The sequence below is a fragment of the Pecten maximus genome, chromosome 9 (genome assembly GCF_902652985.1).
Source record: "Pecten maximus chromosome 9, xPecMax1.1, whole genome shotgun sequence".
NCBI lineage: Eukaryota > Metazoa > Mollusca > Bivalvia > Pectinida > Pectinidae > Pecten > Pecten maximus.
In genome coordinates, this window is record NC_047023.1 from 44463425 (window position 1) to 44489354 (window position 25930).

The 25930-nt window shown below is 37.5% G+C and overlaps 1 protein-coding gene across 2 annotated transcripts; it reads right to left on the bottom strand.

Annotated features, from left to right (window-relative positions):
- Positions 1-1091: 1091 nt before the first annotated feature.
- LOC117334066 (E3 ubiquitin-protein ligase arih1l-like) lies at positions 1092-24550 on the bottom strand. 2 transcript variants are annotated; one of them, XM_033893504.1, is made up of 14 exons: positions 24022-24550; positions 22816-22883; positions 22089-22176; positions 20340-20417; positions 19672-19820; positions 19320-19386; positions 18880-18986; positions 14676-14790; positions 14174-14304; positions 13472-13529; positions 8619-8702; positions 6926-7099; positions 6023-6135; positions 1092-5470 (listed from the first exon to the last, which is right to left on the bottom strand). In XM_033893504.1, the coding sequence occupies exons 1-14, from the start codon at positions 24235-24237 to the stop codon at positions 5383-5385; spliced, it is 1536 nt and encodes a 511-aa protein (XP_033749395.1). In that variant the 5' UTR covers positions 24238-24550; the 3' UTR covers positions 1092-5382. The 2 variants fall into 2 exon arrangements, with proteins under 2 accessions (XP_033749395.1, XP_033749396.1); XM_033893505.1 differs by having other exon boundaries at positions 20340-20414; positions 24022-24237.
- Positions 24551-25930: the final 1380 nt, after the last annotated feature.

The window sequence follows — 25930 nt, forward strand, 5'->3', positions numbered from 1 at the left end:
GTTTACTTGATCAAAATTGTTCCTTTTATTTATTTTTTTCAAATTCTCGTTCAGCAGATATATTTTCTGTATTTGTCAGTCTAATGTTCTATCACACCAATCATTAGTATCTACTGTTCTTCTGATCAACCATATAAGAATACCACAGAATTATGTCTCACTGTACCCCAAAATAATTTAGCCAAAAAAACTTTTTTTTTATTATTTGAGTGAGCCTTAACTTGAATGATGTGTTTAAATGGAAGGTCTGTCCAAATATCCAAGTTGCAGGATCGTGTCAATTTTAATATATTTTTTTTCACACTATTTCCATATAAAATTCTACCACGTTCTTAACTTCACTTGCAATAAGCCCAGCTTGAGGATCAACAGATCATAAAACATACATAGAACTTTAGAAACATCAGAAGCTTACTAACCTAATATGAATAAACTATTAATTATCTTTCTGCATCTTTTTGTCTGTGAAAATTTCAACCAATGTCTTCAGCACTATCCAAATAGACATAATGTGTGTAAGTGTAATTTAGAATGACATTTCCTTAAGATGTAATTAATGAAGAACAAACAAAAGAATTGTAGCATTGATTTCTTATTTCAATCTTTAAAACATATATATGAACAAGTGATACTTTGTTTCTACATAACAAACAAATGTCTATACCACAAACAGGATGAGGTTACAAAAACAAAGACCATTTTTGTAGCTATGCGGACTATAGCATATCAGATAAGGTAAATGTGCAGGTACATTTTGATGTCAATATTCTCCAGTACTTCAGAATCATTTAAATAATAAACTAAATATCAATATATATGTAAAGAAAAAAAAACATTAGAAAATCTTCAAAAAACGTAGGATGGGGAGAGAAACGGAGAATGAGGACTGAAAACAACTGACGTAAACAAATACATGTATGAATTTGTACCTGGGTATAATGCTGAGAATGTGCACTGAAAGTAATGAGTTTTAAGTTTTACTTTTACAACTGTCTTTAAAGTTGTTTATATCTACAATTAATGCCGGTGTATAAACACATGGAGTAGAATTCACCTGAATCATTCACCAAAATATAAATCACTCAACCAAAGACATTTTCACGAGATTTTATAACACAGATTTTATAATACAATGTTTCTTACATAAATTTTCTGAATACTGATAATGAAAGTCTGAAACATATTTATCATTCGCCAGCATTTAAACTAACAGCAATTTGGTGTTTTGTAGGAAAATTGATGCCTAATTCAATGAATGTAAGCAGTTCTCATTTCTTCTGTATAACCGTATATATATCTGTCATTATAATATATATCGGGCAAGAACAGACCTCGTACAAAACTGTTTTCCAATACAAGCAGACAGGAAACCTTTTATGACCGGTTTAGTGTACAACACATTTTCTCACCGATTCACACTCACTAAGTCAAACATTTTAAATACATGCTGAAATTATACACTTTCATCAACATTTCTTACACTAAAGGTGTTTGCCAAGCACATTCAGAAATAAAGACAAAATTATAATAATGATCGGTGTTATTGCTGAAAAGTCACTGGACCAGCATTTTTTGTCCAGTCAGTAAATAAATTGGGATGCATTTACTGGTGTCAAGAACATTTGGATTAGAGAATATGCATTTTAAAAAGGAAATGTTTTAGGCAGATTACTGTTCATAAGCAGACAAACAAAACATGTAATGAACTTATCAGTGTATGTCTTGTTTCATGTACTATATATAATTTTCATACACAAAGAGCTTTCAGAGCTACCTTTATTATAATTAATTTTTATCAAAAGACACTTTTTTTTTTAAACATTCTGTCTTTCCCTTTTGATAATTTGATTAATCAATCCTCTGGTGACGAGATCAAAACTATTCAAATTTACAGGGATGACAATATGTCGAGTTGGAACAGTTACAGAAGTCTACAAGAAATGCATATATATGCAGCTCATTCACAAGATAAGAGGCAGAGAGCACATTGGATTAAGAAGCCTTCTACAAAACACACGTTGTTTTTACCTCCATCGACCCGTCACCCAATGTTAGAAGCACATTCTGTTTAAAAGCTAACAATGCTGCACCACCTTTAGAAATCATATCAATAATTTAATCATATAGTTAAATTCAAACCACAAAACTTAATTCATTTCACTAAGCAGTAACACACAATGTTTTAATTTTAATCCACACAGCTATACACAGAATGGTCTGAGCACTTGCTCATTTCAGGATCAAGTTTCGTGTACATGTATATACTTTTCTTTAACCTGAAAATAACCAAGTAACATACTTGTACTGTAATAAGAAAAAAATAATTATGAGCATTTTTTGTCTGAACTGGAATAGACATGGGGGGATTTAATACCAGATCAATACGTACCAGTTCATGTAGTTAGGATTAAGGTTTATTACTAGATCAGTTCTGTATCAGTTCATGTAGTTAAGATAAAGGTTTATTACTAGATCAATACGTACCAGTTCATGTAGTTAAGATAAAGGTTTATTACTAGATCAATACGTACCAGTTCATGTAGTTAAGATAAAGGTTTATTACTAGATCAATACGTACCAGTTCATGTAGTTAAGATAAAGGTTTATTACTAGATCAGTTCTGTATCAGTTCATGTAGTTAAGATAAAGGTTTATTACTAGATCAGTTCTGTATCAGTTCATGTAGTTAAGATAAAGGTTTATTACTAGATCAATACGTACCAGTTCATGTAGTTAAGATAAAGGTTTATTACTAGATCAATATGTACCAGTTCATGTAGTTAAGATAAAGGTTTATCACTAGATCAATACGTACCAGTTCATGTAGTTAAGATAAAGGTTTATTACTAGATCAATACATACCAGTTCATGTAGTTAAGATAAAGGTTTATTACTAGATCAATTCTGTACCAGTTCATGTAGTTAAGATAAAGGTTTATTACTAGATCAATACGTACCAGTTCATGTAGTTAAGATAAAGGTTTATTACTAGATCAATACGTACCAGTTCATGTAGTTAAGATAAAGGTTTATTACTAGATAAATACGTACCAGTTCATGTAGTTAAGATAAAGGTTTATTACTAGATCAGTTCTGTACCAGTTCATGTAGTTAAGATAAAGCTTTATTACTAGATCAATACGTACCAGTTCATGTAGTTAAGATAAAAGTTTATTACTAGATCAAAACGTACCAGTTCATGTAGTTAAGATAAAGGTTTATTACTAGATCAATACGTACCAGTTCATGTAGTTAAGATAAAGGTTTATTACTAGATCAGTTCTGTACCAGTTCATGTAGTTAAGATAAAGGTTTATTACTAGATCAGTTCTGTATCAGTTTACTTAGTTAAGATAAAGGTTTATTACTAGATCAATACGTACCAGTTCATGTAGTTAAGATAAAGGTTTATTACTAGATCAATACGTACCAGTTCATGTAGTTAAGATAAAGGTTTATTACTAGATCAATACGTACCAGTTCATGTAGTTAAGATAAAGGTTTATTACTAGATCAATACATACCAGTTCATGTAGTTAAGATAAAGGTTTATTACTAGATCAGTTCTGTACCAGTTCATGTAGTTAAGATAAAGGTTTATTACTAGATCAATACATACCAGTTCATGTAGTTAAGACAAAGGTTTATCACTAGATCAATACGTACCAGTTTACTTAGTTAAGATAAAGGTTTATTACTAGATCAATACCTACCAGTTCATGTAGTTAAGATAAAGGTTTATTACTAGATCAATACGTACCAGTTCATGTAGTTAAGATAAAGGTTTATTACTAGATCAGTTCTGTATCAGTTCATGTAGTTAAGATAAAGGTTTATTACTAGATCAGTTCTGTACCAGTTCATGTAGTTAAGATAAAGGTTTATTACTAGATCAATTCTGTACCAGTTCATGTAGTTAAGATAAAGGTTTATTACTAGATCAATACATACCAGTTCATGTAGTTAAGACAAAGGTTTATCACTAGATCAATACGTACCAGTTTACTTAGTTAAGATAAAGGTTTATTACTAGATCAATACCTACCAGTTCATGTAGTTAAGATAAAGGTTTATTACTAGATCAGTTCTGTATCAGTTTACTTAGTTAAGATAAAGGTTTATTACTAGATCAATTCTGTACCAGTTCATGTAGTTAAGATAAAGGTTTATTACTAGATCAGTTCTGTATCAGTTTACTTAGTTAAGATAAAGGTTTATTACTAGATCAATTCTGTACCAGTTCATGGAGTTAGGATTAACAAATTCAACATAAAATTAGAATAAATTATATATTAATATATACAGCTGTGTTCTTAATTGATTACAAAACTTAACTTCAATATATTGTGTAATACAGATCAGACCCATTTTGGTACAGCTAATGATATGAAAACCATACTGTGCTCATTCTGACATCAAATGGTAAATTTCTCATCTTGATTGTAAAATTTTGTAACAGAAAGGTCTTCAATATGATGAAAAGTTTGACCCAAATCCATTGATCAAGAACTGCAGATTTATATCTAGAATATTGGCAGGCTTTGGTGTTAATGTTAAAATCAGAGTGTCCTAAATTTTGTTAAAATATGTCTATAATGATTAATGATCTAAATTGATGCCACAATTGTTTATTAATTTGTGGTTATACTAAGTGACGTTTCCTGTGAAAAACTTTTCCAATATGGAAAAGAAAATATCTTAACAGGACGTATACTATTAAACATAAACTGAACATAAAAAAACTCAAATACGTCAAATCAAGTGTACCGGTCTCTGATCAATAAAAGAGGATTTATTACTGAAAATAAAATTTGATTTTGATACGGGATATGATGAATGATTATCATGAACAAATAAAAAGTTTCTATAAATAGTGTATTACTTGTTTAGGGAACCATCTTCCTTACAATAGCACACTTAAAAAAACCACAAATTGCCTTTCATCCATCTCAACTAGATAAAATGTTATCTCCACACAGCCAAGACAGAATCTGGAAAACATCTGTATTCTGTCAATAACATTGCTGACTTAACAAATCAAAAGTTTCATCCTTGATTCTGTTCATCACGCGTTACTCCGCAGAAAGATTTAAACCAGACTTTCATAATTCATAAGCATATATTTAAATGTTATATACACATATTCTTCATACGCATTCAGGTACAGATGATAAAATGGCGCGAGCATACAAACACGAGATTATCACGGAGACCGGATCCATTACTGATGTCCAGGTGTGTGTCCAGCAAGGCTCTCATATATCAAATCTTAACAAGTTTGTACTTGGGTCGTGTATGTAGACCCAGTATACCTCTCATCTGTATCAGTGGTTTAGGTACCTCTCCCTTCAGTGGATAAGAATGAAAATATTGGGTTGGAATTTAGAAGAAATCGTGATATTCCCACAGTTCCTTTTCATAGCCTTCGTGTACATGGTCTAACAGCACATTGCGTCGGCTTTCACAATATCTGCAGGACAAAAAAGACAAAGAAATTGGTTCAACTAAAATACTTTTTCGTAACAAGTTAAAGGAAAAAAATTTAGTTAAGAACTGCTGAACCAGGAGCCTGATGGTAATTTCAATATATGTAAATGAGTTATAGACCTAAGACAATGGTTATACATTAGTTATAGACCTAAGACAATGGTTATACATTAGTTATAGACCTAAGACAATGGTAATACTATACATTAGTTATAGACCTAAGACAATGGTTATACTATACATGAGTTATAGACCTAAGACAATGGTTATACATTAGTTATAGACCTAAGACAATGGTTATACATTAGATATAGACCTAAGACAATGGTTATACTATACATTAGTTATCGACCTAAGACAATGGTTATACATTAGTTATAGACCTAAGACAATGGTTATACATTAGATATAGACCTAAGACAATGGTTATACATTAGATATAGACCTAAGACAATGGTTATACTATACATTAGTTATAGACCTAAGACAATCGTTATACATTAGTTATAGACCTAAGACAATCGTTATACCATACCTGTATTTATCTTGTACTTTCTGTTTGATGTCGTGCAGCATATCAGACGTTATGTCCCGCTCTAAATACTCGGACAGCTGTTCAGTAGCGTTTTCTAGATCTTTCTGATTATCCTTGAATTAAATAAACAATTGATTTACAACAGATCTGCCATAATTTCGGTATGGACCTTACATAATTGTGATACCTATGTATCTCAATATAAATACCTAACTATAATACCCTATTATATAGACACACAAACCCTCTCTACTATAATACCCTATTATATAGACACACAAACCCTCTCTACTATAATACCCTATTATATAGACACACAAACCCTCTCTACTATAATACCCTATTATATAGACACACAAACCCTCTCTACTATAATACCCTATTATATAGACACACAAACCCTCTCTACTATAATACCCTATTATATAGACACACAAACCCTCTCTACTATAATACCCTATTGTATAGACACACAAACCCTCTCTACTATAATACACTATTATATAGACACACAAACCCTCTCTACTATAATACCCTATTATATAGACACACAAACCCTCTCTACTATAATACCCTATTATATAGACACACAAACCCTCTCTACTATAATACACTATAATATAGACACACAAACCCTCTCTACTATAATACCCTATTATATAGACACACAAACCCTCTCTACTATAATACACTATAATATAGACACACAAACCCTCTCTACTATAATACACTATAATATAGACACACAAACCCTCTCTACTATAATACCCTATTATATAGAGACACAATCCCTGGTCTCTGCTATAATACCATTGAAGTCATTTCAAACAGAAACAAACATGAAGAAAAGTCTACTATATAAAATTATTTTGTCCTGTCGGTATTTAATTCAATTCTCCTCACCTCAAATATAATGGACTGGTTGTTCTTCTTTAGGTAGAATGCGAAGACGTAGGTAAACATCAGGGTCTGGCGACACTGACATAGAACGTCCACAGCTTTCTTCAGGAACTGCACCTCAATCCACGACATGTGTTGCTGCATTTCCTCCATCTTCAACTTCACAGAGGTGTACAGCTAAAAAATTTACTGAATTCATTAACTCTGACAAACAAAATCTCTCTCACTTGCTGCATTCACACAATTGTGACACAAACACAATCTCTCTCACTACATTCATACAACTATGACACAAACACAATCTCTCTCACTGCATTCATACAACTATGACATACACAATCTCCCTCACTGCATTTATACAACTGTGACATAAACACAATCTCTCTCACTGCATTCATACAACTATGACACAAACACAATCTCTCACTGCATTCATACAACTATGACATAAACACAATCTCTCTCACTGCATTCATACAACTATGACATAAACAATCTCTCTCACTGCATTCATACAACTATGACATAAACACAATCTCTCTCACTGCATTCATACAACTATGACATAAACAATCTCTCTCACTGCATTCATACAACTATGACATAAACAATCTCTCTCACTGCATTCATACAACTATGACATAAACACAATCTCTCTCACTGCATTCATACAACTATGACATAAACACAATCTCTCTCACTGCATTCATACAACTATGACATAAACACAATCTCTCACTACATTCATACAACTATGACATAAACACAATCTCTCACTGCATTCACACAATTATGTCAGAAACACAATGTCTCTCATTTACACTATTCATACAACTGTGACACAAACACAATCTCTCTCACTACATTCATACAACTGACATAAACACAATCTCTCTCACTGCATTCACACAATTATGTCATAAACACAATCTCTCTCACTGCATTCATACAACTATGACATAAACACAATCTCTCTCACTGCATTCATACAACTATGACATAAACAATCTCTCTCACTGCATTCATACAACTGACATAAACACAATCTCTCTCACTGCATTCATACAACTATGAAATAAACAATCTCTCTCACTGCATTCATACAACTATGACATAAACACAATCTCTCTCACTGCATTCATACAACTGTGACATAAACAATCTCTCTCACTGCACTCATACAACTGTGACATAAACACAATTTCTCTCACTGCATTCATACAACTGTGACACAAACACAATCTCTGCATTCATACAATCGTGTCAGAAACAATCTCTCTCACTGTATTCATACAACTGTGAAAGAAACATAACCTGATTCACTGTATTCATTCAATTTTTAAAGAAACATAATCCCTAACATACACGTATTTCATACTTTCCACATAACAGCAGCATTGAGCAGTATTTTTCAGCCGTTAAGTAACTTACCTTGTTCTCAAACTTTACATTGAGCAGTATTTTCCAGCCGTTAAGTAACTTACCTTGTTCTCAAACTTTACATTGAGCAGTATTTTCCAGCCGTTAAGTAACTTACCTTGTTCTCAAACTTTACATTGAGCAGTATTTTCCAGCCGTTAAGTAACTTACCTTGTTCTCAAACTTTACATTGAGCAGTATTTTCCAGCCGTTAAGTAACTTACCTTGTTCTCAAACTTTACATTGAGCAGTATTTTCCAACCGTTAAGTAACTTACCTTGTTCTCAAACTTTAGACTCTGCATGTGATTCATATATCGATTGCAGTAGAAAAGATAGCGCTGGAGTTGCCCCCGCGATTTCTGTCAAAACAAGATAGTGTCGTAATTAATTTGGAAGTTAAAAAAAAAAGAAATTTAAAGCTGTTAACCATAATCCTAATTATACTGACACTGAAATTTTGTCTGTAAACAAAATTAAAGTATTTTCTGTAGAAAGAGAAAACATCAGTTTCATCATCAAATCACACATTTACGTAAGAAATAGTACATCACAAAACAAAAACATACAAATGAAGGGGAATGACTTGCCTAGATACAGCCATAGGATATTTGAATTGAGTAAACTACCACTGAGGATAGTGAAACTGGATTAAATAAAATTTGAAATATTTTTTTTTAACATCACAATTCCTTTCACTTTACCTCAAAGTAAAAACATGTTCTAAGAACACTGAATAGGCCTAAGAATTATCAGTTAAATTGCAACTTTAGAAACAAGAGGCCCATGGGGCCTGCATCGCTCACCTGGTTGGATTAGGCCAAATGTCAAAATAATGTTCATATTCAATTTGTTTTATTTGTTAATCTCTAACAATGCTATATATGGTTATAGTGTGGGAATCCAAACTGCTTTAAAGATTAATGAAGTCCTGACTCTCTAAGGTCTGAAAGACCTCAAGAATTGCTTTTAGAACATGCATTCCTCACTTTATGACTAGTAGTGATTCAAAGGAATTACCTCTATTTCACCTATTGGCCCCGCCCCTTTGGCCCCTCGGGGGTCAGAGTCACCATTTATGCAAAATCTGTTCTTCTTCCCCCAAGGATGTTTCTAATTAAATTGGGTTCAAATCCATTCATAACTTTATGATAAGTAGCGATTTAAAATAATTACCCCTATTTCCCCTATTGGGCCCCGCCCCTTTCGGGTCAGAGTCACCATTTATGCAATATCTCTTCCCCTTCCCCCAAGGATGTTTCTGACCAAATTGGGTTCAAATCCATTCATAACTTAATAACTAGTAGCGATTTAAAGGAATTACCTCTATTTCCCCTATTGGGCCCCGCCCTTTTGGCCCCTTTGGGGTCAGAGTCACCATTTATGCAAAATCTGTTCTTCTTCCCCCAAGGATGTTTCTGACCAAATTGGGTTCAAATCCATTCATAACTTTATGACTAGTAGCGATTCAAAGGAATTACCTCTATTTCACCTATTGGGCCCCGCCCTTTTGGCCCCTCGGGGGTCAGAGTCACCATTTATGCACAATCTGTTCCCCTTCCACCAAGGATGTTTCTGACCAAATTGGGTTCAAATCCATTCATAATTTTATGACAAGTAGCGATTTAAAGGAATTACCTCTATTTCCCCTATTGGGCCCCGCCCCTTTGGCCCCTCTGGGGTCAGAGCTACCATTTATGCAAAATCTGTTCCCCTTCCCCAAAGGATGCTTCTGACCAACTTGGGTTCAAATCCATTCAAATCTTTATGACTAGTAGCGATTTAAAGGAATTACCTCTATTTCCCCTATTGGACCCCGCCCCTTTGGCCCCTTTGCGGTCAGAGTCACCATTTATGCAAAATCTGTTCTTCTTCCCCGAAGGATGTTTCTGACCAAATTGGGTTCAAATCCATTCATAACTTTATGACTAGTAGTGATTCAAAGGAATTACCTCTATTTCCCCTATTGGGCCCCGCATCTTTGGCCCCTCGGGGGTCAGAGTCACCATTTATGCAAAATCTGTTTCCCTTCCCCCAAGGATGTTTCTGACCAAATTGGGTTCAAATCCATTCATAACTTTATGACAAGTAGCGATTTAAAGGAATTACCTCTATTTCCCCTATTGGGCCCCGTCCCTTTGGCCCCTCGGGGGTCAGAGTCACCATTTATGCAAAATCTGTTCCCCTTCTCCCAAGGATGTTTCTGACCAAATTGGGTTCAAATCCCTTCATAACTTAACAACTAGTAGCGATTTAAAGGAATTACCTCTATTTCCCCTAATGGGCCCCGCCCTTTTGGCCCCTCTGGGGTCAGAGTCACCATTTATGCAAAATCTGTTCCCCTTCTGCCAAGGATGTTTCTGACCAAATTGGGTTCAAATCCATTCATAACTTTATGACTAGTAGCGATTTAAAGGAATTACCTCTATTTCCCCTATTGGGCCCCGTCCCTTTGGCCCCTCTGGGGTCAGAGTCACCATTTATGCAAAATCTGTTCCCCTTCCCCCAAGGATGTTTCTGACCAAATTGGGTTCAAATCCATTCAAATCTGTATGACTAGTAGTGATTTAAAGGAATTACCTCTATTTCCCCTTTTGGGCCCCGCCCCTTTGGCCCCTTTGGGGTCAGAGTCACCATTTACGTAAAATCTGTTCTTCTTCCCCCAAGGATGTTTCTAATTAAATTGGGTTCAAATCCATTCATAACTTTATGATTAGTAGCGATTTAAAATAATTACCCCTATTTCCCCTATTGGGCCCCGCCCTTTTGGCCCCTTTGGGGTCAGAGTCACCATTTATGCAAAATCTGTTCCCCTTCCCCCAAGGATGTTTCTGACCAAATTGGGTTCAAATCCATTCATAACTTAATAACTAGTAGCGATTTAAAGGAATTACCTCTATTTCCCCTAATGGGCCCCGCCCTTTTGGCCCCTCTGGGGTCAGAGTCACCATTTATGCAAAATCTGTTCCCCTTCTGCCAAGGATGTTTCTGACCAAATTGGGTTCAAATCCATTCATAACTTTATGACTAGTAGCGATTTAAAGGAATTACCTCTATTTCCCCTATTGGGCCCCGTCCCTTTGGCCCCTCTGGGGTCAGAGTCACCATTTATGCAAAATCTGTTCCCCTTCCCCCAAGGATGTTTCTGACCAAATTGGGTTCAAATCCATTCAAATCTGTATGACTAGTAGTGATTTAAAGGAATTACCTCTATTTCCCCTTTTGGGCCCCGCCCCTTTGGCCCCTTTGGGGTCAGAGTCACCATTTACGTAAAATCTGTTCTTCTTCCCCCAAGGATGTTTCTAATTAAATTGGGTTCAAATCCATTCATAACTTTATGATTAGTAGCGATTTAAAATAATTACCCCTATTTCCCCTATTGGGCCCAGCCCCTTTGGGGTCAGAGTCACCATTTATGCAAAATCTGTTCCCCTTCCCCCAAGGATGTTTCTGACCAAATTGGGTTCAAATCCATTCATAACTTAATAACTAGTAGCGATTTAAAGGAATTACCTCTATTTCCCCTATTGGGCCCGCCCCTTTGGCCCCTTTGGGGTCAGAGTCACCATTTATGCAAAATCTGTTCTTCTTCCCCCAAGGATGTTTCTGACCAAATTGGGTTCAAATCCATTCATAACTTTATGACTAGTAGCGATTCAAAGGAATTACCTCTATTTCACCTATTGGGCCCCACCTTTTTGGCCCCTCGGGGGTCAGAGTCACCATTTATGCACAATCTGTTCCCCTTCCACCAAGGATGTTTCTGACCAAATTGGGTTCAAATCCATTCATAATTTTATGACAAGTAGCGATTTAAAGGAATTACCTCTATTTCACCTATTGGGCCCCGCCCCTTTGGCCCCTCTGGGGTCAGAGCTACCATTTATGCAAAATCTGTTCCCCTTCCCCAAAGGATGCTTCTGACCAACTTGGGTTCAAATCCATTCAAATCTTTATGACTAGTAGCGATTTAAAGGAATTACCTCTATTTCCCCTATTGGGCCCCGCCCCTTTGGCCCCTTTGCGGTCAGAGTCACCATTTATGCAAAATCTGTTCTTCTTCCCCCAAGGATGTTTCTGACCAAATTGGGTTCAAATCCATTCATAACTTTATGACTAGTAGTGATTCAAAGGAATTACCTCTATTTCCCCTATTGGGCCCCGCCCCTTTGGCCCCTCGGGGGTCAGAGTCACCATTTATGCAAAATCTGTTCCCCTTCCCCCAAGGATGTTTCTGACCAAATTGGGTTCAAATCCATTCATAACTTTATGACAAGTAGCGATTTAAAGGAATTACCTCTATTTCCCCTATTGGGCCCCGCCCCTTTGGCCCCTCGGGGGTCAGAGTCACCATTTATGCAAAATCTGTTCCCCTTCTCCCAAGGATGTTTCTGACCAAATTGGGTTCAAATCCCTTCATAACTTAACAACTAGTAGCGATTTAAAGGAATTACCTCTATTTCCCCTAATGGGCCCCGCCCTTTTGGCCCCTCTGGGGTCAGAGTCACCATTTATGCAAAATCTGTTCCCCTTCTGCCAAGGATGTTTCTGACCAAATTGGGTTCAAATCCATTCATAACTTTATGCCTAGTAGCGCTTTAAAGGAATTACCTCTATTTCCCCTATTGGGCCCCGTCCCTTTGGCCCCTCCGGGGTCAGAGCTACTATTTATGCAAAATCTGTTCCCCTTCCCCCAAGGATGTTTCTGACCAAATTGGGTTCAAATCCATTCATAACTTTATGACTAGTAGCGTTTTAAAGGAATTACCTCTATTTCCCCTATTGGGCCCCGCCCCTTTGGCCCTTCGGGGGTCAGAGTCACCATTTATGCAAAATCTGTTCCCCTTCTGCCAAGGATGTTTCTGGCCGAATTTGGTCAAAATCCAATAAGAACTTTTTGACTAGTAGCGATTTGAAGCAAATGTTGACGGATGACGGACGGACGGACGGACGGACGACGGACGCTGCGCCATGACATAAGCTCACCGGACCTTCGGTCCAGGTGAGCTAATGAAACCATGGACGCTGACAGACATCTGACACAAATGGACGACTACTAATAGGGCACCTGTGTATTAACAGTTCATTCCAATAATATGATCTAAGGGAGACAACTCTATGTTATACGTACCTCCTGGTTGTCTCTGGCTTTCTTGGCTTCATCCTCATCATATCTGTTACAGTTATACCTGTGTAACAATCATAATAAATTATAACATACACAGTCAAACAATTCTAATTAATTAAAAACATAGAGGTCAATTAATCATAAGAATTGCACATAATTGTAGCTAAGTCTTGTCTGCCCAGCTTTGTCTTGGCAGAATAATAGTTTTCAGCACTGAAATTCACAAAAAATTCTGTGTTGTTTTCCAAAAACATCAAAACAAACCTCTTTGCCAGTAAAGTGTTAGTATAGAATCATCCTGTATACATTGCAAACATGTGTAAATATTGATACATTACAAAAGAAATAAATTTCAAAATTTCACTAATTCTCACAAGGGGCACATGGGCCTTAACGGTCACCAGAGTATAGGTATATATTTCAGCCAATTTGACCCATTTGGACCCACTCATCAGCCCTTGGGGTTAGTCAAGGCGAATATGTGCATGCCATCAAACTGTGATCGCGAACTAGACAGACACGGCCAACTGAACTTACCACGAGAATCCATGAGGCTCCCAGGAACCAAGACAGATAGGTCCTACTGAACTTACCACGAGGATCCATGAGGCTCCCAGGGACCTAGACAGACAGGGCCTACTGAACTTACCACGAGGATCCGTGAGGCTCCCAGGAACCAAGACAGACACGGCCTACTGAACTTACCACGAGGATCCATGAGGCTCCCAGGGACCTAGACACACCCAGCAGAAGTCAGCCCTACAGTTTTGGTTTTTACACACCATGTGATTACACCCACCATCCTTCTCTATTGTCACATGACACTTGGGACATTCCTTGGGAAACAAAGGTCATTTCAAAAGGCTGTTAGTTTTCTTCTTGAGATACAAGTTTTTATACTTCTCAGCTATTACACTTAAAAACAAGGGATACAAATCAACGATATTAAAGTATCCAATATAAAAATATCAAATGATCACATGAGAAACGTATAATTTAAAAAAAAAAAAAGCAGTAGGGATTTGTCCAGTTTGTAAAAAGGACCCCTCAGGTTCAGTTAGTTGAGTCCCAAATATGAACTCTCAAAAATATAGGGTAACAGGATAGATACAGTTCTAATGGAGAAATATGATTTTCTAGTATGTCTGAAGTTTTTAACCAAAAATACATTTTTCCTAGATTTAAGAACTATGTGGAGACCAGTCACCTTTGTATTGGCTGCTATCCAATTTGATGTTTCACTATCATCATCACATTTCTTTATCCATTTCCTTAGCCACACACATCTCACCGGGTCATGCCAGTTCTCACCACAGGCAAAACTGAAAATTTTACATTCAAAGATCATTTAAAACTTACATATTACAATTCAATATTCAGCAAAGTATGTTAAAAACACTAACCCCAATAACCTTTTACTAGAATGTGAGACTAGAGAAGCGCTGTACTCCCAACAGAACACAAGTTATTGAAACCAATAGTGTCTCTTCATTTAGGACATGTGTTACGCTAAAGGATAAGGCCTCCACACTGTATAACATCTTATCTTAAACCTCCTCACCAGTAACTGACCCTCTACCTCCTCACCAGTAACTGACCCTCTACCTCACCAGTAACTGACCCTCTACCTCCTCACCAGTAACTGACCCTCTACCTCCTCACCAGTAACTGACCCTCTACCTCCTCACCAGTAACTGACCCCCTACCTCATCACCAGTAACTGACTGTCTACCTCCTCACCAGTAACTGACCCTCTACCTCCTCACCAGTAACTGACCCCCTACCTCCTCACCAGTAACTGACCCTCTACCTCCTCACCAGTAACTGACCCCCTACCTCCTCACCAGTAACTGACCCCCTACCTCACCAGTAACTGACCCTCTACCTCCTCACCAGTAACTGACCCTCTACCTCCTCACCAGTAACTGACCCCCTACCTCCTCACCAGTAACTGACCCCCTACCTCCTCACCAGTAACTGACCCCCTACCTCCTCACCAGTAACTGACCCTCTATCTCCTCTTCAGCAACAGACCCTCTACCTCCTCACCAGTAATTGACCCTCTACCTCCTCACCAGTAACTGACCCTCTACCTCCTCACCAGTAACTGACCCCCTACCTCATCACCAGTAACTGACTGCCTATCTCCTCACCAGTAACTGACCCTCTAACCAGTAACTGACCCCCTACCTCCTCACCAGTAACTGACCCTCTACCTCCTCACCAGTAACTGACCCTCTACCTCCTCACCAGTAACTGATCCTCTACCTCCTCACCAGTAACTGATCCTCTACCTCCTCGTCAGTAACCGACCCTCTACCTCCTCACCAGTAACTGACCCTCTACCTCCTCACCAGTAACTGACCCTCTACCTCCTCACCAGTAACTGACCCTCTACCTCCTCACCAGTAACTGACCCCCTACCTCCTCACCAGTTACTGACCCCCTACCTCACCAGTAAGTGACCCTATACCTCCTCACCAGTAACTGACCCTCTATCTCCTCACCAGTAACTGACCCTCTATCTCGTCAGTAACCCACCCTCTACCTCCTCACCAGTAATTGACCCTCTACCTCCTCACCAGTAACTGACCCTCTACCTCCTCACCAGTAACTGACCCTCTACCTCCTCACCAGTAACTGACCCCCTACCTCATCACCAGTAACTGACTGTCTACCTCCTCACCAGTAACTGACCCCCTACCTCACCAGTAACTGACCCCCTACCTCCTCACCAGTAACTGACCCTCTACCTCCTCACCAGTAACTGACCCCCTACCTCCTCACCAGTAACTGACCCCCTACCTCACCAGTAACTGACCCTCTACCTCCTCACCAGTAACTGACCCTCTACCTCCTCACCAGTAACTGACCCCCTACCTCCTCACCAGTAACTGACCCCCTACCTCCTCACCAGTAACTGACCCCCTACCTCCTCACCAGTAACTGACCCTCTATCTCCTCTTCAGCAACAGACCCTCTACCTCCTCACCAGTAATTGACCCTCTACCTCCTCACCAGTAACTGACCCTCTACCTCCTCACCAGTAACTGACCCCCTACCTCATCACCAGTAACTGACTGCCTATCTCCTCACCAGTAACTGACCCTCTACCTCCTCACCAGTAACTGACCCCCTACCTCCTCACCAGTAACTGACCCTCTACCTCCTCACCAGTAACTGACCCTCTACCTCCTCACCAGTAACTGATCCTCTACCTCCTCACCAGTAACTGATCCTCTACCTCCTCGTCAGTAACCGACCCTCTACCTCCTCACCAGTAACTGACCCTCTACCTCCTCACCAGTAACTGACCCTCTACCTCCTCACCAGTAACTGACCCTCTACCTCCTCACCAGTAACTGACCCCCTACCTCCTCACCAGTTACTGACCCCCTACCTCACCAGTAAGTGACCCTATACCTCCTCACCAGTAACTGACCCTCTATCTCCTCACCAGTAACTGACCCTCTATCTCGTCAGTAACCCACCCTCTACCTCCTCACCAGTAATTGACCCTCTACCTCCTCACCAGTAACTGACCCTCTACCTCCTCACCAGTAACTGACCCTCTACCTCCTCACCAGTAACTGACCCCCTACCTCATCACCAGTAACTGACTGTCTACATCCTCACCAGTAACTGACCCTCTACCTCCTCACCAGTAACTGACCCCCTACCTCCTCACCAGTAACTGACCCTCTACCTCCTCACCAGTAACTGACCCTCTACCTCCTCACCAGTAACTGACCCCCTACCTCCTCACCAGTAACTGACCCCCTACCTCCTCACCAGTAACTGACCCCCTACCTCACCAGTAACTGACTGCCTATCTCCTCACCAGTAACAGACCCTCTACCTCCTCACCAGTAACTGACCCTCTACCTCCTCACCAGTAACTGACCCTCTACCTCCTCACCAGTAACTGACCCTCTACCTCCTCACCAGTAACTGACCCTCTACCTCCTCACCAGTAACTGACCCTCTACCTCCTCACCAGTAACTGACCCCCTACCTCCTCACCAGTAACTGACCCCCTACCTCCTCACCAGTAACTGACCCCCTACCTCACCAGTAACTGACTGCCTATCTCCTCACCAGTAACAGACCCTCTACCTCCTCACCAGTAACTGACCCTCTACCTCCTCACCAGTAACTGACCCTCTACCTCCTCACCAGTAACTGACCCTCTACCTCCTCACCAGTAACTGACCCCCTACCTCCTCACCAGTAATTGACCCTCTACCTCCTCACCAGTAACTGACCCCTACCTCCTCACCAGTAACTGACCCCCTACCTCCTCACCAGTAACTGACCCCCTACCTCCTCACCAGTAACTGACCCCCTACCTCACCAGTAACTGACTGCCTACCTCCTCACCAGTAATTGACCCTCTACCTCCTCACCAGTAACTGACCCCCTACCACACCAGTAACTGACCCTCTACCTCCTCACCAGTAACTGACCCTCTACCTCACCAGTAACCTACCCCCTACCTACTCACCAGTAACTGACCCCCTACCTCCTCACCAGTAACTGACCCCCTACCTCCTCAGTAGTAACTGACCCCCTACCTTCTCACCAGTAACTGACCCCCTACCTCCTCAGCAGTAACTGACCCTCTACCTCCTCACCAGTAATTGACCCTCTACCTCCTCACCAGTAACTGACCCTCTACCTCCTCACCAGTAACTGACTGCCTACCTTCTCACCAGTAACTGACCCCCTACCTCCTCACCAGTAACTGACCCTCTACCTCATCACCAGTAACTGACCCCCTACCTCACCAGTAACTGACCCTCTACCTCCTCACCAGTAACTGACCCTCTACCTCCTCACCAGTAACTGACCCTCTACCTCCTCACCAGTAACTGACCCCCCTACCTCCTCACCAGTAACTGACCCTCTACCTCCTCACCAGTAACTGACCCCCTACCTCCTCACCAGTAACTGACCCTCTATCTCCTCACCAGTAACTGACCCCCTACCTCCTCACCAGTAACTGACCCTCTATCTCCTCGTCAGTAACTGACCCTCTACCTCCTCGTCAGTAACTGAAGGCTTTAAACAATGACCAGAAGTATATGATTAATTGTAATCTGGACAAACAAGTACATTCTCAATAATTTTAGGAATTGTGATAAGTGATCATGGAATCTCAACTTTTTTTAACAGACTATCATTAATTCAAATTTCTTGATGAATAAAAAAAAAATTCGAATTTCATGATGAATAAAAAAAAAAATTCAAATTTCATGATGAATAAAAAAAAATTCAAATTTCATGAATAATAAAAAAAAGTCCATGCCATCATACCAACATGATCACATCATCATCAGTATTGCGTTTCTCTCAGAATCTGTTTGTTTCAAGCAAGAAGTCATTTTTACCACTATCTGTGACCTACTTACCAGAATGTGTGGCCACACGCACAAGTTACTGGTCTACAGTCAAAGTACCCAACCTTAACAGCATGGCCGCAATCTGGGGCGGGGCACCATCTTAGAAGTCTATTACACTGTCAATCAAACACATTACAATCAGATCTCCTTTCAATTAAACATTGGTGTCATTATTAGAAATACTTCCAAAAACATTTAAAATACATGATTATATACTACCAAGTCTTTTATACCTTAAGGTAGGTACTACTTTCCTAGGATAAACTAGGTTGGAATAAATTTAATCAACATTAAAGCAGAATATTAGATTTAAGTGTGTTACCAAATCAAGTAAGTATATGTGCTTACAATCCCTGACACACTTGTTTTAATGTTAATTTTTTTCCATAATCAAGATTAGAAAACAGAACCATTGTTTTTTTACTTAAGGTTTCGATTATAAAACTTACTTCTACAAAACTGTTTGTTATAAGATGTTGGTACTTCAACTTTACTTTTCTATCCTTGACTAGTTTCCTGAAATAAGAAACAAAAAATTATTTAAACCTCCGAGATTAATAGTAAAAGTATATTATAGAATTCATTTTTATCAGTGTTTCAAAAAAAACAAACAGCTATGAAGTATTTCTAACTTTCTTGATCCAATCAAATACAGATTTTTTTGTGCCATTTTACAAGACATAACAGTCACTGTGGATCCTGACAGATCATTTGACTAATATTATTTATGAAATTTATTGCTTAGGATATATAGATTTCACAGTTTTTGGTGGGTTTTTTTTTCAATAACAAATAACTTACATGACAGTGGCATCATCTACATAAATATCACAACCAAACGCAGCACAGGATATTGTTTGACCTTGACCTTCGTCTATAATCTTTGATGTGAGGTAGTCTGTCCAGCACGGCACACAGAACTTATGACCACACTCCAGCCCTGTCATTTCCTGTAACGACACATTAACACGATATATCTTTGTCCGTTATAATCATTCCATTTTAGCATCATTTCGTTAACAAACCTTTACCCAGTATACTATTACTATCAGGTCAGCAATAATACATTCTACATAACAAATTGATTATTTTTCCCTCTCATCATTTCCAAATGTGCTGATTCCTATTTCTCTTTATGAAACTTTTGAGATACATTACCATCAGGCTACCACAATCTCACTACATAACAATTCTCTTAACCATCAGGCTACCATAATCTCACTACATAACAATCTCTTAACCATCAGGCTACCACAATCTCACTACATAACAATTCTCTTAACCATCAGGCTACCACAATCTCACTACATAACAATCTTTTAACCATCAGGCTACCACAATCTCACTACATAACAATTGTTTTCCTACTCATTTATCCAATAATATATCGTTGAAATATAAAATGCCTATTCCTCATTTACAATAACATTTGTTTTCCACACATACTAGAAATAGCAGACAACACTCACCACAGCGACTTTCCCAAAACAACAAATCTCACAGGTAACTTCCTGGCTGGCTGCCGCTGATGCCGACCTCGTCATCTTCTTTGTCAAAATTAAACAAGAGGATAGTCAATACATCCAAAATTAAACAAGAGGATGGTTAATACAACCAAAATTAAACAAGAGGATGGTCAATACATCCAAAATTAAACAAGAGGATGGTTAATACATCCAAAATTAAACAAGAGGATGGTCAATACAACCAAAATTAAACAAGAGGATGGTCAATACATCCAAAATTAAACAAGAGGATGGTTAATACAACCAAAATTAAACAAGAGGATGGTCAATACATCCAAAATTAAACAAGAGGATGGTTAATACATCCAAAATTAAACAAGAGGATGGTCAATACATCCAAAATTAAACAAGAGTATGGTCAATACATCCAAAATTAAACAATAGGATGGTGAATACATCCAAAATTAAACAAGAGGATGGTTAATACATCCAAAATTAAACAAGAGGATGGTCAACACATCCAAAATTAAACAAGAGGATGGTCAATACATCCAAAATTAAACAAGAGGATGGTCAACACATCCAAAATTAAACAAGAGGATGGTCAATACATCCAAAATTAAACAAGAGTATGGTCAATACATCCAAAATTAAACAAGAGGATGGTTAATACATCCAAAATTAAACAAGAGGATGGTTAATACATCCAAAATTAAACAAGAGGATGGTCAATACAACCAAAATTAAACAAGAGGATGGTCAATACATCCAAAATTAAACAAGAGGATGGTCAATACATCCAAAATTAAACAAGAGGATGGTCAATACATCCAAAATTAAACAAGAGGATGGTCAATACATCCAAAATTAAACAAGAGGATGGTCAATACATCCAAAATTAAACGAGAGGATGGTCAATACATCCAAAATTAAACAAGAGGATGGTCAATACATCCAAAATTAAAGAGAGGATGGTCAATACATCCAAAATTAAACAAGAGGATGGTCAATACATCTAAAATTAAACAAGAGGATGGTCAATACATCCAAAATTAAACGAGAGGATGGTCAATACATCCAAAATTAAACAAGAGGATGGTCAATACATCCTGATAAATTACCTTATGATCTATTGATTGTCGTAACAACATAAGATTCCACAGCTAGATATAATTTTACATCATCCATTCTACAGCTAGATATAATTTTACATCATCCATTCTACAGCTAGATATAATTTTACATCATCAATTTTACAGCTAGATATAATGTTACATCATCGATTCTACAGTAGATATAAGTTTACATCATCAATTTTACAGCTAGATATAATTTTACATAAATTCTACAGCTAGATACAATTTTACATCATTTAATACTGGGCTCAACCTTTTACATCATTTAATACTGGGCTCAACCTAAGCTGTATTGAAGAGATTGAGGATACCAAATTTCATATTCTGGTCACTGACACCAGGTATATATATGTAATCTGTTACAAGATATTGACCTTTGTTCTGTAGATTCATAAAATTACCAAAGTATTAAGACAAGAATTCCATTCTTATAACACAGGGAGGCAGCAGCTGCTAAACAAAAAAAAATCAATCCTACAAACACAGATTAACAGCTTATATGGAGGTGTAAATATCACTGACCTCCTTGTTAGCTACAATTATCGAGTCTGTTTAGTGTTAAGGATCAAACATATACAACAAAACCATCCGTAATTTCTACAGACAGAAACATTACCTTGGCAGGTCTGCCTGATGAGTCCTTCCTGTGTGGACTGACAACATGGGCCTCCGAGAATAGCCTCTCCTGATCTCCATCATAATACCTGCCAGATTTATATATACAAATTTTAATGGACATTCTGTATGACACAGGGGACAGGATTTTTCATGCTACCTAATAGTATTTTTACACAAGACTGACACACACTTGTTTAGTTGCAATAGCCTAGTGCAGTACCATATAAGGTGCAGCCTACTGCAATACCAAATTAGGAATAGCATAGTGCAGTAGTTACAAATGAGGAATAGTCAATACAATACCAAATTTGAAATAACCTCTTGCAGTAGTTTCAAATTATGAATAACAGTAAACTTCCACATTTAGAAATAGACTAGTGAAATTATCAAATTAGAGTAGGCTAATGGAAAACCAAATTTTGAATTCAGTATAATAGATACATTTATTACAGGCATAAAAAAACATAAGGAGACATGAAAACCTCACATTGGAGTGGTTAACAAAACCAAATATGTAATAGATAGGTAGGAGTAATGACAAATGCCCTGCCCGCATTGGGCCTCAAACTAGCGACCTTTCGCCCTCAAGATAAACATCCTACCACTAAGCTAAAAGGAAATTCCCACTAGTCCGAGTTAGTAAGGTGACCTATGCTTTCAACTTTTACACTTAATTAATTGAGATTAAAATTACTCAATGTGCAAAATGAAATAAAACTTTTTACCTTTCCATCAACTTCTCTTTGTCCCATTTGAAATGATTCAGCAATATCCTAGTTATAGTTGAAGGGATCTGAAAATAGAAGTTATCTCCAAAAATTGTAGAACAGAAAGTTAGATTAAAATTATTAAAAATCTGTTTACATATAGTTTTGTCTCCAATTAAGGATTTTACATATTTTACATTATTTGAATCCAGAAATTTCAAAAATCTGCTACGGTAATGAATTCAATTTTTGTAGTAATTTACCAATATATGTATATATATATTAACTGTGGATAATTATGCAGGACTGATTTTGTGTTTGGGCACTGCAATTAATTCAGCTTTGTTATTAAATTTCTTCGGCACATGTATTGCAGTTTTGCTATAAAATAGATTGACAGTAGTACAAATATAGTGTGTTACTAACTGTAAATATACATGTGTGTCCTCAAAAATAATGTGACAAAAACTCTCAACTAGTTTTCTATCTGTTCCATGATCTATTTTAAGTTATAATTTTATTGTAAGCTTCTTGATCTTTTCTGTGTTCATATACTGGTGGGATTCACATGGTCCCCTTTGATAGGTTTATATATATCCATAAATCGGTCCTTAAAACATTGATGTACAATCATTATTAAAAACCGTTTTTTGTTATGTATAGTTCAATTCTGAATCCTTCAATAAACACATATCGATCATTACTATCATTCTATTTTGGGTAAGATGAATTGAAGTTGGCTATTTCATAATGTTCCTGCAATGTATATTATCACATATATACATATGTATCGCTACAATATTTGCAACCAAAACCAAATATTGATATTGCATTTTATATTTTTAATTATAAAAATAAAGTAATTAGTTTGTTCAAAGTCCTATCCGAAACGCATGAGTATGCAGATAAACAAACTTGAACAGTCTAATACCACATTAGGCAGTCGAGAGTGGGGCTAAATTTAGAACATGATACATATTAGGTTTGTCTATCAATGACTATCGATATCTTTTTAAAAACAAATATCCCCGAAATACCAGTAGGAATATACAACGTAAAACCACACAAATAGCTGTATGCACACAACCATTTCCATTCGTAAACAACAGTAGAGGACAAAACGGAGACATTATTGATGAGATTTTTGTTCTGGCAAAAAAGAAAGGCGAGTCAATATGGTTTATGAAGTAGTCGACGGAATCTAAAAATACTACGAAAACCAACCTGGACAACTGCATTCACTTCTTTTATGCAATCAACCATGAACTGGACAATTTGATCCGCCGTGAAAATTTCGTATGGGAATTCTTCCGATTCGTGTTTTTCCTGTGTTGTCGACGGTTCCGTTTCGAGCCCCATATCCACGAAATTATCATCGCCATCGCTTTCTTCTTCTTCCGACATGTCCTGCTCATAGTCGAAATCATCATCTAGATCCATGGTTACAATCTATAATTTTAAACCAACTATATAGACGCAATTTTCATTCTACTTTGGGTGGTTTGCAACGAAACAGACAGACTGCCTTTCTGGTCGTATTTACATCTGTGACGTCATCTTCGGAAATGAAGTGAACCCCAGGGCAACGATGAAATATATTCTACAATGCAAGTATCATGTATTTTCCAACTTACACACTAATTGAAATATGTAGGACTTGCTCAGGCTTTATATGATGACAAAAATGACTATAAATAGATAAGATATTCTTCTGGAGAGGATTTACGGAGATGACATCATCTTCGTAGTTTGTTGTCTCCAAATTAGAGCATTCTGGGATACCTGATTGTGATTACACCTCCAGGTAAGGAGAGTTCATTGCCAACTTAGAGTTCCCTCCCCTGGAATATAATAGATTTCCTCTGCACTGTCTCTATTAGTATTCTACAATTTGTGTTTGCGCGGCAAATATAACCACCTGATGATTATACAGTATATTTTTCAGCAATGCATAATTTCCCTCTATTTTGTATCTTGAATTTCGATATATGCAATAACCAGAGACCTATATACTAGTATATAGGTCTCTGCAATAACTAAGATTCTTTTCGAGTATGCATATAAATCAAAATTTGTGCTTGCAATATAAAGTAGAAAAATCTAACACTAAATTCACTTCAGATGGGAAAACAATTTTTTTTTTGTATGGCGGAGCAGAAGTACTTTTTTGTATTAAGCATTTTTTCAGTTCAACGCATTACTTTTTAAACATATTTTATTTGTATCTTTGTTATTCAAGGAAATTGAACGCAATTCAAACGTACACTAAGCCCTTTTCCTATAGTATTACAACAAACATTTTTTGTACCATAGATATCCTTAATAAGGTCTTATTATGATTATTATCAGGTACACACATGTAGAGTATCACGCATCCGTTTGTTAATTGTACACGTTCATTTATTTTGCATCGCTAAACTGTTTATTTAAGCATATAGCTGTCAATATATATCTTCTCAAAATACTGCATAAAACTAACCTTAAATAGCACATTTGAAACTATTATTAAGATTTCACTAGAACACAACTCTTTGTATTGATTAAATGTTAATGCCAGACTTTTTAATCAAGATCAAAACGAGGGCAATCAAAGAAAAAGTGAAATACGTTCTGACAAGGGTTATTCAGGAGTTTCTACAAGATTAACACGGATAAGTCGTATCGGAGAGGACTATTCTGGTGTCGCAACGTTGTGTGTATCATATCAATTTTCCTATCACCAAATCCAAAATACTTCGGAGGTTGCAACTTATTCAAATCTGATGCAATAGATTTTTTTGAAAGTTTCAATGGAAGGTACAGATCTTGAGCTTATATCTATTCCATAAACGAAGGGTTGGGGTAGAAAAGACAAATTTGTAGTAGAAAGTCTGTAGTTCGGAGTTTCAAAATAATTTCTATTTCTAAGAGGGTATGGGTATTTTGTTAAACTGTATGGGGTAGAATAGCATTAAGACAATCTGGTGTTAAATCGTGTTTCATCTTATAAGATAACTGTCATTTTCTTCTCTCACGTCTATCAGTAAGTGTTTCATTAATCCGGATTCCAAATACAGAGAATCACTACTTACGTATGGCGGTAAACCAGTTATGATCCGCTTCACCTTGGACTTTTTCTAATAAATACAATAAT

What these genes read in the sequence shown, in the direction of transcription:
- LOC117334066 (XM_033893504.1), bottom strand. Translation starts at nt 24,237, where the DNA reads ATGGATCTAGATGATGATTTCGACTATGAGCAGGACATGTCGGAAGAA. An exon ending in AAGTGAATGCAGTTGTCCAG is followed by an intron (nt 22,884 to 24,021) that starts GTTGGTTTTCGT and finishes TTCTATTTTCAG; the next exon opens with ATCCCTTCAACTATAACTAG. An exon ending in GTTTTGGGAAAGTCGCTGTG is followed by an intron (nt 19,821 to 20,339) that starts GTGAGTGTTGTC and finishes GTGTCGTTACAG; the next exon opens with GAAATGACAGGGCTGGAGTG.